At 40.8% G+C, this 14,809-nt stretch overlaps 1 protein-coding gene across 1 annotated transcript in view; it reads right to left on the bottom strand.

Moving 5' to 3' along the window:
* TNRC6C (trinucleotide repeat containing adaptor 6C) overlaps positions 1–14,809 on the bottom strand; it is a 152,011-nt gene that overhangs the window by 102,313 nt on the left and 34,889 nt on the right. Inside the window, exons 2-3 of the mRNA XM_077854393.1 lie at positions 1,334–1,433; positions 520–541 (exon numbers count right to left, since the gene is read on the bottom strand). Coding sequence (XP_077710519.1) covers positions 520–541; positions 1,334–1,396 — 85 coding nt within the window. The 5' untranslated portion in view covers positions 1,397–1,433. The remainder of the gene's footprint in view (positions 1–519; positions 542–1,333; positions 1,434–14,809) is intronic.

The raw sequence follows: 14,809 nt of genomic DNA, 5'->3' as shown, positions 1-14,809 counted from the left end.
CCAGGGACACCTTGGTGCCTAGAGGAACTACATGTGTTTCCAATACCTGCTAAGCCCTAACAAGTAAATTTTCTACTTAGAAAATAAAAAAGAAATCTTCTATATATCAATAAGCGAAGAGGGAATACAGAAAGAATATAACTCTTTTTGTTATGTTGTCGGCAAAGAGAAATTAGAAGCTTCAAAAAAATTCAGTATCTTTCAGTTGTTCTTTTCAAATTGGATCACCTTTATCAGTTTAGTCCTTGTTTAGTGAACGGTAAACCAAAGGAAAAGTAAAAAACATTGTTCAGAAAGCGAACAAAACATTCTTTAGGCATTTTAGATTAAACAAATGCCAATGAAATGCAGATGTGAATGAAACCAGTGAGAAATGAAGAAGTACACAGGGAATGATAAAAAGCAGCAGCCAGGGTCAGATTCCTTGTTTTTAACTGTCAATTAAAATAACAGTCATCTTCATCATACAAAGTGTGGTTCTGTCTTAAAATGTACCGCCCCCAAATAAAATAAACTTACCTTTGGTTTTTTGATCAGCAGCCTGGAAAAAAAAAAATCAGAAACTCTTTAGGAATAATAATGTGTAGAATGTGCACATCTATGAAAGTTTATAAGCAGACTTCAATACTAGAAATTTTAAAAAACAAGTTTTTACCCAATTTATTAAAATTTATTACTGAGAAAATGTGTAATTGTCCACATGCTATTATGAGCCAATATTGATCTAAAGATAAAAGAAAAAGAAAAAGAAAAGAAAACCTATCTGGAAGCTCATCAGAGTCTCTGTATTTTAACAAAGACTAAAAGGTACAGTTTAAAATACAAGGTACATTAAACTAGGTAAGACCAACAACAAAAAGCCTAACGTGGTATATTAAATGCCGTAAGATTCACGTAAGATAAGATTTATAGAAGGACATTTAATTTTTAATATTTACCAACAGGATTCATAAAAGAACATTTGCCAAACCTGTAATAATTATTTCTAGCTTTCCTAATAAAATCAGTTACATGGCCCTTTCCTCATTTCTCAGCCATGGCTGTTCCGGACAATTTGCAGTAAGTGGAATAGCATAGCATGGACATTCTTTATAACAAACAACGAAAATCAGACTTCTTTAATACATAGCTCTACTATTTCTAGTTCCTTAAGAAAGACATTCTGTGGCTGTCACCTTATATTTATTTCGCTAGTACTTCTATTTTTTGCTAATTATAGACTAAGCATATTGATTTTTGAGGTCATAAAATGGAATTCTAATATAATGGTTGTGACAATGCAAAATGAGACACACAATGATCACAGGCTATGAAGTAGGAATGCCAGTCAAACCTTTTTCTGAGCACCTTCCTTCTTTTTCTTTTCTTCCTGCTTTTTCTTTTTCTTTTCTTCCATCAAACGTTCCTCTTTTTGTGTTTCTTGTTCTTTCTCCCTATGGAACAAAGAAAGGTGGCATTGCTATAATGTCCATTTTAAGTCAAACAATGAAAAAGCATTAGCTGCAGGAACTTTTAGGTGAGACTGAGTTGCTTGCACAGTATGCAGAAGGGCATTCCAAGAGGGGCATGGAACATGGGGCATTCTTCCAAGGCCACCACTTCCCAGGGTGACCCTGACAACGTTAGTGGTTCAGTGGTCGTTTATTTTACCCATGGGTCGAACACCATGCTTCTAGCAGGACGCATGTTAGGCAATAAGGGTATGAAATAGAGTAAGACACTGTTACGAAGGTCCGGCCTCAGACCCACACCTCTCAGTGTTGTCTCAGGAGCCACATCATCAGCAGGCTTCTGACAACGTATTAAAAATGCAGGTTCCTGGGTTCCACCCTAACCCAACCAAATCAGAGTCTTTGGAGGTGATTCTCATGCACATTATATGTTTGCTTGAAAAATCGATTATTTTAAAAATTTTTTACCCAAGTTTAGTGGTTCAGCACTTATGTACAATACCCGGTACTCATCACAGCAAGTACCCTCCTTAACCCTCATCACCCATTTAACCCATCCCCCTGCCCACCCCCCCTCCAGCAACCCTCCATTTGTTCTCTATAGTTAAGAGTCTGTTTCCTGGTTTGCCTCCCTGCCACCCCATGTTCATCTGTCTCTTAAATTCCAAATGAGTGAGATCATGTGGTATTTGTCTTTCTGACTTATTTCACTTAGCATAATACTTTCTAGCTCCATCCATGTCATTGCAAATAGCAAGATTTCATTCTTTTTTGATGGCTGAGTAATATTCCATTGTGTATATATACCACAACTTCTTTATTCATTCATCAGTTGATGGGCTCTCTCTGTAGTTTGGCTACTGCTGATAATGCTGGTGTAAACATCAGGGTACATGTACACCTTTAAATTCATATTTGAGTAAATACTTAGTAGTGCACTTGCTGGATGGCAACAAGCTTATAACTTTTGGGGAATTCTTATACTGTCATCCAGAGTGGCTACACCAGTTTGCATTCCCACCAATAGTGGGAATGGGCATCTTTTCAAAGAGAAAGCAATTCTTTTTCTTTTCTTTTAAGAGTTATTTATTTATTTATTTATTTATTTATTTATTTATTTATTTAAGATTCCTACATGATATGTTTGTTTGAAAGGGCAATTTTAAAAATAAATTTATTTTTTATTGGTGTTCAATTTGCCAACATATAGAATAACACCCAGTGCTCATCCCATCAAGTGCCTCCCCTCAGTGCCCGTCACCCAGTCACCCCCACCCCCCGCCCACCTCCCCCAATTTTTTTCTTTTATTTATTTATTTTTTTAAATTTTTTTCTTTTAAAGTAGATTCCACGACCAGTGTGGAGTCCAATGCAGGGCTCAAGCTCATGCCAGATATCAAGATTTGAGCTGAGGGCAGCCCGGGTGGCTCAGCGGTTTAGCGCCGCCTTCAGCCCAGGGCCTGATACTGGAGACCTGGGATCAAGTCGCACATCCGGCTCCCTGCATGGAGCCTGCTTCTCCCTCTGCCTGTGTCTCTGCTGCCCCCCACCCCCACCCCGTGTGTGTGTCTCTCATGAATAAATAAAATCTTTTAAAAAGATTTGAACTGAGATCAAGAGTCGGATGCTTAACCAACTGAGACACCCAAGTGTCTCAAAAAGCAATTTTATCTATCTATCTATCTATCTATCTATCTATCTATCTATCTATCTTTCTATTTATTTTAGAGAGAGAGCACATGGAGGGGGGAGAGGCAGAAGGAAAGGGAGAGAGAATCTTGAGCAGGTTCCAGGCTCAGTGTGGAGCCCAACACGGGACTCCATCTCCTGTCCCTGAGATCATGACCTGAGCTGAAATTAAGAGCCACCCAGGCACTCCGAGAGCAATTATTTTTTAAACAGATTCCTACACAGCATGGTGAGCTACTATAAGGATACGCAGGAGCACAGCACAGAGTAAAAACCACTTGGAAAGGTCAGCCTGTAAGCCAGGGCTTGCACACTGCAAAAGCATTTGGCTGGCACAGAGTAGTGTGTTAGATATCAATTTACTGCTGGGCAATTCCAGTCAACCTTCAACACACATTCTGCAGTAAACGGGCAGTTCCTTTAAGTATTTCTCCTTTCCAGGGAGCATACCTGAGCATGTAGCTTTAAGGACACCAGTGATTACACCAGCCTTGAGCCAGAAAGGGTGGTCCCACAGCAACCTCGCAGCACGTGGTCTAGTGTCACCAGTCTGTGACCCTTTCAGCAGACACTGTTATGCTCTGGGCTTCCTGCTGCTTGCCCTACCCTACATTCATGCCTTGTGGTCCTGCTGATGACAGGGCCCTCCAGACTGGGACCCCGTGTGCACCACATCTCCTGCTGCACTGCTATTCCTACTTCCTCAGCACAGCCCATGGATGGCCATTGACTGCAGCTTGCCAGCAGGAGGGCCGCGCCCAGGACCCCGTTTTCCTGTGTGGCCCTGTGACTGGCTACTGGCTGTGGCTTTCCTGAGCCAGTCCTGTGTTCTGGAGGTGTGTTTCCTGCTGCCCAGCAACTGCACACTTGCTGACATGCGTTAATCATGGAGGTGCTCTGCTACTCATGGGCTGCAACTACACCTTCTTCAGCAAGTCTGAACCCTAGACTTCCTCAGGGACTCTCCTTCAGCCCTAGGCCACACGGTTTCTAAAGCGACTCTTTTATCACAGTTTAACTATTCTTTGTAAGAAACTTTCCCTGTTTCCATTACTGTGTGCTTTTTATCTCCTGCCTGGGCCCAGGCTGATACAGGCAGGAAAGAGGATGTACCAGACTAAATAGAAGAAACAGTATGCACAAAAGTCTTAGGAAAATATCATCCATACATACATTAATGTTGGTTTGAATTTACTGATTTTGAGGTTTTTCATTTGTAAATGTGCTTTATATACAACTACATACATAAGGAATATCAACCTACTGTCAGTTTCTATGTATTTAAACACTATCATAATAAACATAATTTAAATCAACAGTGTGTGTGGAGGTACTTAGAGAATATTCTTTCTCTAAAACAGTGGTTCTCAGTTTCAGCTGTTCATCAGAATTACCTGGGAAGTTTTAAAAACTTCTAAAACCAGGGCTGCCAATCCATTCTGTGCAAGCTCTGGGAGTGGAACGCAAATGTCAGCAATTTTTAAAGCTTCTGGATGGCTCCAATGTTTAGCCAAGGTTAAGAACACTGCTTTTAAAGAAGTTCAGTAGTTTATCAAGTTTGGGAAATGGCAATCACTTGTTATCTCAGATGACACTTTCCAGGAATATTTGCATGTTAGGCAGTGGGGAGACACCAGGAAATCTGTGAGTGATGGGTGAGGAATATACATCTTGGAAAAAAGTGAATAAAAACCAAGTAGTGGCTGTCTTCCTCTACAGTTATACTTTCTTAATCTATAGTACAAAGAAAGCCTTAAATTATCCTCAGTAAACTTAACAAAATAGGCAAGCATAGGTGCACCTTTAAAAGGTATTCAATTGAAGATGAAATAAAAATGATCGCTTTATTCTATTGCTCTGACAATTAAAGCAATTAGAGCTGCTACTCCTCCAGCAGTACAATCAAGGTTTTACTATAACAGTAAAATAAAATGTAAATAAAGGGACCATGTAGCCATCTTTTTCTTAATTTATTTATTCATGAAAGACAGAAAGAGAGAGGCAGAGACACAGGGAGAGGGAGAAGCAGGCTCCATGCAGGGAGCCCAATGTGGGACTCAATCCCAGAATTCCAGGATCACACCCTGAGCTGAAGGCAGACACTCAACCCCTGAGCCACCCAGGTGTCCTGCCATGAGCTATCTTAAGCCTTGCCTGCCTGAGTTCATGTGTGTATGACAAAGCACAATTCAGATGTATGGTCTTTAATATAATTTTATCTAATTTCCTGCTAGTTACAGTAACTTCTACCTCAAGTGTACAGTTTCTGGATTTCTCACTAATAATTAAAAAATCAACATCAAATCACATTTTTACTTTAAAAAGAAAGACATCTTCCATAAGTATACTTTATTTTCAAGGGACACCTTATTTCCTGAAATGATTTGGAGGGGCATCTGGCTGGCTCTGTCAGAAAAGCATGCCATTCTTGATCTTGGGGTAGTGGGTTTGAACCCCACATTGGGTCCAGAGATTACTTAAGAAAATCACCCAGATTTGGGAAGTTTCTTGACCCATTGGAGAAGGAAAAAACAAATACGTATCAAATAGCTGACACTTCAACATCCTGGAGGTTGGGGACAACCGACTCCCCAAGCAGTTGGAAATCCATGTACAACTTTAAACTCCCCCAAAATGGACTATAGTCTGAGGTTGACCAGAAGTCTTACTGATCACATCACAGACGATTAACACATATTTGTATATTATATGTATCATATACTATATTACTAAAGTAAGCTAGAGAAAATAAAATATTAAGAAAATCATAAGGAAGACAAAAATCTATTTATGGTACTGTACTGTGTTTATGGACAGGAACCCATGTGTAAGTGGAGCCCCCAGTTGTTCAAGGGCCAACTATACAGGGAAATTGGGTCAGTATTTTTGATATGTGGAGCTGCTATGAGGTGGACTCACAAGGTGAGCTGCAAGGAGAATAAAGAAAAGGAGGGACAGGGGTGCCTGAGGGGCTCAGTTGGTGAAGCATCTGTCTTTGGCTAAGGTCATGATCCCCAGGGTTCTGGGATCAAGTCCTGGGTTGGGCTCCCTGCTCAGTGGGAGCCTGCTTCTCCGTCTCCCTTTGACTCTTCCCCCCTGCTCATGCTCTCTCTGTCTCTTTCAAATAAATAAAATCTTAAAAAAAGGAGAGGGAGAGGGAAGAGAGGGAGAGGGAGAGGGAGAGGGAGAGGGAGAGGGAGAGGAAAGGAAAGGAAAGGAAAAGAAGAGAGGGCCAGGTTGGGAGAATTTCATTTTTCACTTTAATTTTTAATTTTAATTTTTTCTTTTTATTTATTTATTATTTATTTATGTATTTATTTTAATGATTTTTAAAAACATTTTATTTATTTATTCAGAGAGAGAGAGAGAGAGAGAGAGAGAGAGGCAGAGACACAGGCAGAGGGAGAAGCAGGCTCTATGCAGGGAGCCTGACATGGTACTCGATCCAGGGTCTCCAGGATCACACCCTGGGCTGCAGGCGGCGCTAAACCACTGCGCCACCGGGGGTGCCCTAATTTTTTCTTTTTAAAATTATATTTAAATTCACGATTGTATATACATGTGTAAAGGTAACTATTTTTTTCCAGTGTACTCTGTGTTTTTCTCATTTGCTTGGAGGCCCCTCACAGATTCTTCCTCCCTCCACACTGACAGCAAAGCCGCTACTCCCTCACTGCCTGTCCTTCTAGATAACCCATGTTAACCACTTTGTTCATAACTTCCCGGGTCTTTCTCTGCACTCAGGTAACTATGGAAACATATAGACTTATATTTTTTTACAATGCATTTTATTTGGTCAGTTTTGTAAAAGTGAGATTGTATATTACAAACTCTTTTGCTTCTTGCTTTTCTCATTGAATACGCCCTGCCCCCAACTAATTGATCCAATCTATTATTTCTAATGGCTACGTAATATACCATGGTGTAAATGTTATCTTATCCCATTCAATCACATCTCTATTTGTACACACGCACTTCTTCCCCAGTTTATTACCACTACAAGGAACTCCAGCTCCTGCTAAAAAAATCAGCATTGCTTTGGCTGATGGTACGTACATCTTCTGTTTGAGTAGTGAAAACTAAGTAAGGAGAAAATCTGATATGAGGCTCAACTTCTGGACCCCACACTGGACACAGGGCCAAAACTTTGATGTAAATCCCCTATACTCTGTATGGCAAAGCATATTATAATGGGTCCTCACTATAGTGAGTTTTATTAGAAAGAAAATATTTTTAACAAGTTGGGTTTTAATAATCTAATATTTCTTTTATTCTCAAATAGTTCAGCCATCAGCTTAGGATGCTTTGGGTGGAGAAAGAAGCAACACTTTATTTTGGAAGCAGCTAGAAGAAGAAAGAGTTGGGAAGTAGAGGAGTCCCCATAACTGAAGCTTCAATGTGTATCAGTCATCTCAGGATTCCTTGATAAACTACACATTTTTCCAGAGAAACAGGATTCAAAAGATACAATTATGTTGGTAGACTGGGAATGCAGTCACCCTATGCAAAACCCTTCATTGGAAAATCTTCCAAATTTCGTCTTTTTTGTTAGTTGATTATTCCTTTTTTGCAAAAGAACAGGATTCAATAAGGAAGGCAGGCTTATTTCTACCTTGAAGGTTTAGTTACCAGAAATTTTACTCGGTTTTTATTCCAACTTAGTTTTCACTTACAAGACAAAACCACAGCCCATGCTCTGAAGTTATCTTGGTTAGACTCCAATGCCATGTCATTAAAATATTCACTAATTCACTGTGTGTCTGTGTTACATGCCATTATTTAGAAAGTTTGGCTAATTCAATTAGAATTTCCTGACAGTGTTTAGGTTAGGAAAGGCTGGCAAAGTGCTATCAGACAAACTTTAAAAAGGAAGAAGGAGGAAGTGGTATCCTGTCCAGCTGTCACTGAAATACTTAAAAGATTCTCGAGATCCCTGGGTGGTGCAGCGGTTTAGCGCCTGCCTTTGGCCCAGGGCGCGATCCTGGAGACCCAGGATCGAATCCCACGTCAGGCTCCCGGTGCATGGAGCCTGCTTCTCCCTCTGCCTGTGTCTCTGCCTCTCTCTCTCTCTCTGTGACTATCATAAATAAATAAAAATTTATAAAAAAAAAAAAAAAAAGATTCTCAATTTTTTCACCATGTGTTTGAATACCTGCTCTGTGCAGAAAATACGCAGGAGGCCCTGTGGGCAATACATGAGGGAGGAGACATAGAAACAGTCTTAGATCTCTAAGGACAGAGAATTTAATAGGAAAGTAAGTAAGACTTGAATTACCTTTAATATTTGATAGACTATGGAAATAAACAGGGTTATGTAGCAAAGAGAATATGCTTGGGATTTAGAATCACAGGACAGAGTTCTAAAGTAAAGGTCACTAGCATACAAGAGGTCAAGAACTCATGGGTCCGAGTATTGGATGGACTGTCTACAAGAACCGTGGAGTCATTCAGTGTTTTCCAGAACTAGGGGTGGAAAACAGAACCATGGATCTGATGAATAAGACCAGAGGGTAGAAGGAAGTGTTTTTATTTGAGGATCAAAGGATAATATAGTTGACAGAGACTCTCTGGTCTCCTGAGGTTCACACCTTTGTATAAATGCTCTCTTGTGAGTGTGGGAGGGACCTGTGATTTGCTTCTCACCATTTGAATATGGCAAAGGTGATGGAATGCTGTCCCCCTGACATTATATAAGACTCCCATCTTTTTAGCAAACTGGCTTTAGTCTCTCTCTTGGGTGCTGGCTTTGAAGAAACAGCTATCATGAATCCTACTTCTACAAGGAAATGAATTCTGTCAACTGCCTGGGTGAGCTTGGAAGCCCATTCTTCCCCAGGCAAGCCTCGCAGGGGAAACACAGCCTTGGCCTGGACTCCAGCCTGTAGCAGGCCCAGTTAAGTCATGCCCAGCCTCTTGAAATTGTGAAATAATGAATATATATTGCATTAAGCCACTACATTTGTAGTAATCTGTTATGCAGCAAAGAAAACTAATGCAGGTTAATGATTTAAGACTTCTGGGGCTGACCAAGATGGAGGAAGACCAAGATAGCCTCTCTTAGCCGCTAATTACAACAAAAGACCAGAAGTACGATGTAAATACACAAATACAATAATGAAAAGCAAGCAAAAGCTGGTAGAGTAGGGAGGAGACTCAAAACTTGGGGAGGTGACCTGCATGGGGGTGAGTTTCTTATTCTCCCCTTTTCTCTTGCAGTCACAGAGCCGTGTTGTGGCAGTGGTGGCACAGGCAGGCAAAACGAAGAGAACCCAATCTTTTTGAACAGAGGATGAGGAAAAGGAGCTCTTGTGAGCTAGACAGTGTGGGGGAATCCCAGACAAGTACTGGCTGAAGAAGACGTCTAAATGCTGTGTATAAATGTTCTCAAACTTGGGCTCACCTTCATTCAGGTCATGCATGTATGGGACAGATCCTGGAGAGCAGAGTAAAAGCTTTGAGAACAACAACAAAAATCAACATGCTCTAGAGGAATTTGATTGGACTCAAGATCTGTGTAACATATTCAAAACATTCAGAATAAAATCCAAAATTATTCCTCAAAGAACCAAAAACAAACAAACAAACACCCAGCTGTCAAGACAAAAGACAAAGAATGCTCCCTCTCAGATGACCCAGGTGTTGGAATCATCAAAGACTTTACAGCAGTTATTATAACTTTGCTCCAGGAGGCAATAAAAGTAAACACATTTGAAACAAATGGTGATTTAGGAGTTCACAAATAAAAACAGAACCATAAATAGTTCTATAAAAAAATAGAACCAACTAGAAATTTTAGAACTGAAAAATAAAAGTCTGAATTAAACACTTCACTGGATGGGCCCAACGGAAGAATAGATATGACAGAGGAAAGAGTCTGTAAATTTAAAAGAGCAACAGAAATTATCCAACCTGAAGAACAGAGAGAAAAAAGATTGGAAAAAAAAATGAAGAGCCTCATGGACCCTAAGGATAATATCGAAAGGTCCAACACTCATGGTACAGGACTTCCGGAAGCAGAAGAGAAAGAGACGTGAAGAAATAATGGTGGAAAGCTCCCCAAAGTTTAGTGATACACATAAATTTACAGATTCAAAAAGCTCTGTAAACTCTAAATAGGATAAACTAAAAGAAAGCACACTCAGACATAGCATATACCACGTACAAGCAGCCAGTCTCAAAAGGATATATGCCATATGGCTCCATTTACAGGACGCTCTGGAAAAAGAAAAATTTTAGGAACAGAAAAAGACCAGTGGGCCAGGGGTGGAGTAGATATTGACTACAAAGGGGCAGAGCAAGGGAATGCTTTTGGAGGGTGATGGATTGGTCCTAAATCTTGATTGTGATGGAGGTTGTATGTATATATGTACTGCATGTATATGCTGCATGCATTTGTTGAAACTTACATAACTGTACACCAGAGAGTGAATTATACTGCATGTAAACGTTTAAAAAGTAGATAAAAAGAACAAATGGATAGGGTAGGGGACCAGGGATTAGCATGGGATATAGGGCTAAAGATAAAGGTCTCCACTTCCCACAGGACCATAATACCATAAGGCACAGAGGGGAGATGTGGAAAAAAGGACAAAGAAACTATTAGGAACAGATGACTGCAGGGACCTTTACTTTGGAAGGATGGAGAAGAACCATGGCAAAATCAGTTGGCCTAAAGGTATTCCAAAGGAACTCCAACATAATTTTCGTTTTAGAGCTAATACTGACTTCAGCCCCAAGGTTGAGTTCTCAAGACATAGTATTGTGTCTACACCACCAAACCAGAACAAAACCTAGCAGGACCTCAGGAGCAGTTATTACAGTCTGACCAGACTTCTTAAAAAATAATACCTCTTGGGATCCCTGGGTGGCGCAGTGGTTTGGCGCCTGCCTTTGGCCCAGGGCGCGATCCTGGAGACCTGGGATGGAATCCCACGTCAGGCTCCCGGTACATGGAGCCTGCTTCTCCCTCTGCCTGTGTCTCTGCCTCTCTCTTTCTCTCTCTCTCTGTGACTATCATAAAAAAAAAAAAAAAAAAAAAAATAATAATAATAATAATAATAATACCTCTTGCTTCTCACCTTTCTGGTGTTGGTTATCCACTGACATAAGTATATCCATTCCCCTGTTTCACTCATGCTTTCCTGCTATATCCCATGCTAATCCCATTTCCCTGTTTCACTCATGTTTTCCTGTTATATCCCATGCTAATGCTAATAGGGTCCCCCACCCTATCCATTTAATTGAAACCCTTCCTCTCATCAGACCAAGAATGGAAGGGAAAGAGGGACACACGAGGGAAGGATTTAACATTCCACTGGCTTTTCATCACAGAATAAATGATGTTCCTCATGTGGGTTGGCTTTTCTCTGAACAATCAAGAGGTTCACCTCTATCCACCATTTTTGCCAGTCAGCTCCCTCTAGTCCTCCACTGATAACTATACCCCAATTTCCCTCATTCGAACTCCATGGGCAGTGACTCCAACCAAAGGGTACTGCATTCCTGGGCCACCCACTAGATTAGGGTCAGGGATGAACCTAACAGGATCAGAAGAATGGAAGCTGCTGGAGCCATCTTAACCACAGAAGGCCTGAAAATGAAGCCATTGCCAAGAAAGAGAAACTAAGAAACAGAGTGAGAATGGAGTCTCCAGAACCAGGATCTATGTCCTTTGAGTCCAGAAACAGGTTGTTTCTGTGGCCCAGCATCTCAGTGCCTTGCCCTTGCCTTGCCCTTCTAGACACTCCTTGAAATGTGAATCCTGACCTGCATGGCAGACAGCTGGAGCAGCTGCATCTCAAGGCCAGCTCTGTTCGTGCTTGCTGCCCACATTCGGCAGGCTGCGGAGCCCGGCTTTTTGACGTTCCCTTCCATGTCAGCTGCCTCCTATCATCCCTAAAGTTCCTCTTTACCTCCCCCCTTCGGCTGTACAGAGTCACTTTCTGTTGCTTGTAACCAAATAATACTGATAAACAGTTTCTCAATAACCTATTTAATTTAGGCTTATTCAGGAAAAGGAAGTGCTGACTGGATTCAGCACTATTTATGATTTGTCTCAAAACTAATCAAGTTCAGTAAACATTTTAACCACTATAAAAACTGCTTTTAAAAAAAAAAAACTTCTTTAGTATTACTATATTAACATGTTAATTACAGATACAAGAGTCATTAAGTGCCACGTTGTAAAAACCTTTTCTTTATTTCATTTCTGAGTTTAAAGCAGCCTCAAATTGAAAATGACACTATAATTTTTAATGTTGCTCCACTTTCACAGTCAATTTATATAATGTGTACTTTAAATATGCTTAAAATAAGAGAAGCAAATCTTCAACCAATCTCTCAGATATAGCAGTCCTTGCTACTATGTCCTGGTGTGTAAGCTACAGAGTGGTTGTTAATAATGACCAGGATTTCACTGTTTGCTAGAAAGTTTTAAAATCTGTACTGTGTAACCCATGATAAGCATCCCTTTCCCAAGTGTCTACTTCCAACTACTTAGGAATCTGGAGGTGGTGAACTATGCTGACTATTGATTTACTGCCTCTGAGCTCCACACTCAGCTTTCTGGCCACTCTGTGAAAACCAATCTGGGACCTTCCAGCATTTTTCCTTGTTCAGTAGAGGGCGCTGGAGAGATACAGCAGAAGAGTGTTTTCTCAGGGCAATGCTCCCAGCCCCCCAGCAACTTCCTAGCCCCTTGCCCCATGCCCCTTGCTCAGTGAGTTCTCCACCAGCCCATGGGCCATGGCTGTGCCCTCTCCAATGAGGTGTGGACCTCGGCCCAGGAAGCTCTCACAGGGCCAGCTCAGCCCTAGAGGCAGTGGCTCCTCCTGTATCTTCTATTCCCATATCCTTGAAAACCTTCTTTAATTCTGCCTAGCCAATCCCTTTTACTTCAATCCCCTGCTACAGTTAGCACCTCTTTATATTAAATTGTCCTTGTTCACGCTGCTTGCTGTATGATAAAAAGAATCCTTAAATTAGAGCCTATTTCAATTCTATCAATAAACTGGAGACTTTTTAATACTGTCACACCAACAAATAAATAATATTCCCAGATGTGTTTCAATGACAAATAGATGACATGCCAGCATAAAACTACAAGTTAAACTTAATTAATAACATACCTCAAATATGAAACCTGATAAATGGGGGGAAAGACTCTATTTGCCTGAATTTGGCTAATATTTGTCAGGTATTTTTTTTTTAAACTCCATTATACTTCTATGCTCTACAACTTGTGATACACCTGGGCAAATTTAGAAAAGGCTCTCCTTCATGATTATGAAAAAGAAAGGACAAAGTCCCAGCACCATAGGATGGTAGGCCAGCCACCAAAGCAATGAAGCCGGTGCCTGGGGCACTTATCAATGAGAGCTCTGAGCTGCACATGATCTCCAGGGTAGCTTTCTAATAGGAAATTCTGCAATTCTGTGAACTAAAAAGACTGTTAACCGTAGATACAGTTTCGGGAGCCATTAAACTAACTTGTGCTCAAAGTTGGATTCTAATTTGGGAGAGCAGGCAAGTTCACAAGACCTGAGCAGAAATAGCTTTATGACAATCTGCACAAGGGAAAAGTCAAATATAAAAAGAGATGATACCACCATCCACCCAGTCCTCTGATCTGGGAACATCTATGAAGCTGAGGGTTTGTAAGTAAGGACAGTAGGAAAGGAGGTTTCAGGGGTATGCACTGAAGTCATAAGCTAATAAAGGAGTCAAATGCCTGCCTAAACAGTTTCTATAGTGAAACATAAGGTAGAAAAAAAATGATTGCCCTATTATATTTGTGCAAAACCCCCCACAGATATTAAAAGGATTATCAATATTTCACATTAAAAATGTTAAATGTAAAAACCTGTATTTCAGAAATGATGAGCAAGAAAACCTACCTGAAAAATATGTTACAGAAAAAAAATTAAATTTTTATTTTGTTTTTAAACACACGCCAGGGCAGCCCCGGTGGCGCAGCGGTTTAGTGCCGCCTTGCAGCCTGGGGTGTGATCCTGGAGACCCGGGATCGAGTCCCACATCCGGCTTCCTGCATGGAGCCTGCTTCTTCCTCTGCCTGTGTCTCTGCCTCTCTCTCTCTCTCTCTCTGAATAAATAAATAAATAAATCTTTTAAAAAATTAAAAATAAAAAAAAATAAACACATGCCAAGTTCATATGGGGGGGAGGGAATGTTCAGACAGATGCTAGGGGAACCACCTAGCAAGAAAAGAAGTGTTCTGTAATTTGCTATACGTTTCTTATATTATCAGGTTGTCTTTAGTCATTTAGCAAGAACAGTGAACTGCTTTCTGAACCAGTTTGAGACCCTCATCTGCTTAGTCCCATGCTTAGGACATTAACAAATATTTATCGGTCACAGACTCTTGTCCCTGTACTTTTTTTTTTTAAGATTTTATTTATTTATTCATGAGAGACACACGCAGAGAAAGAGGCAGAGACACAGGCAGAGGGAGAAGCAGGCTCCCTGCAGGGAGCCCAACGTGGGACTTGATCCCGGATCTCCAGGATCAGGCCCTGGGCCAAAGGTGGCGCTAAACCGCTGAGCCACCGGGGCTGCCCTTGTCCCTGCACTTTACACCGCTGCCTTGGGATTACTACCTTAAACCCCCAATTCTAATACTCAAAGTCTGGAATCTGATAGGAACTGTGTAT

Source organism: Canis aureus, chromosome 16, assembly GCF_053574225.1.
Source record: "Canis aureus isolate CA01 chromosome 16, VMU_Caureus_v.1.0, whole genome shotgun sequence".
NCBI lineage: Eukaryota > Metazoa > Chordata > Mammalia > Carnivora > Canidae > Canis > Canis aureus.
The sequence above is the reverse complement of the archived record's forward strand: the minus strand, read 5'-3'. Positions and strand labels throughout refer to the sequence as shown.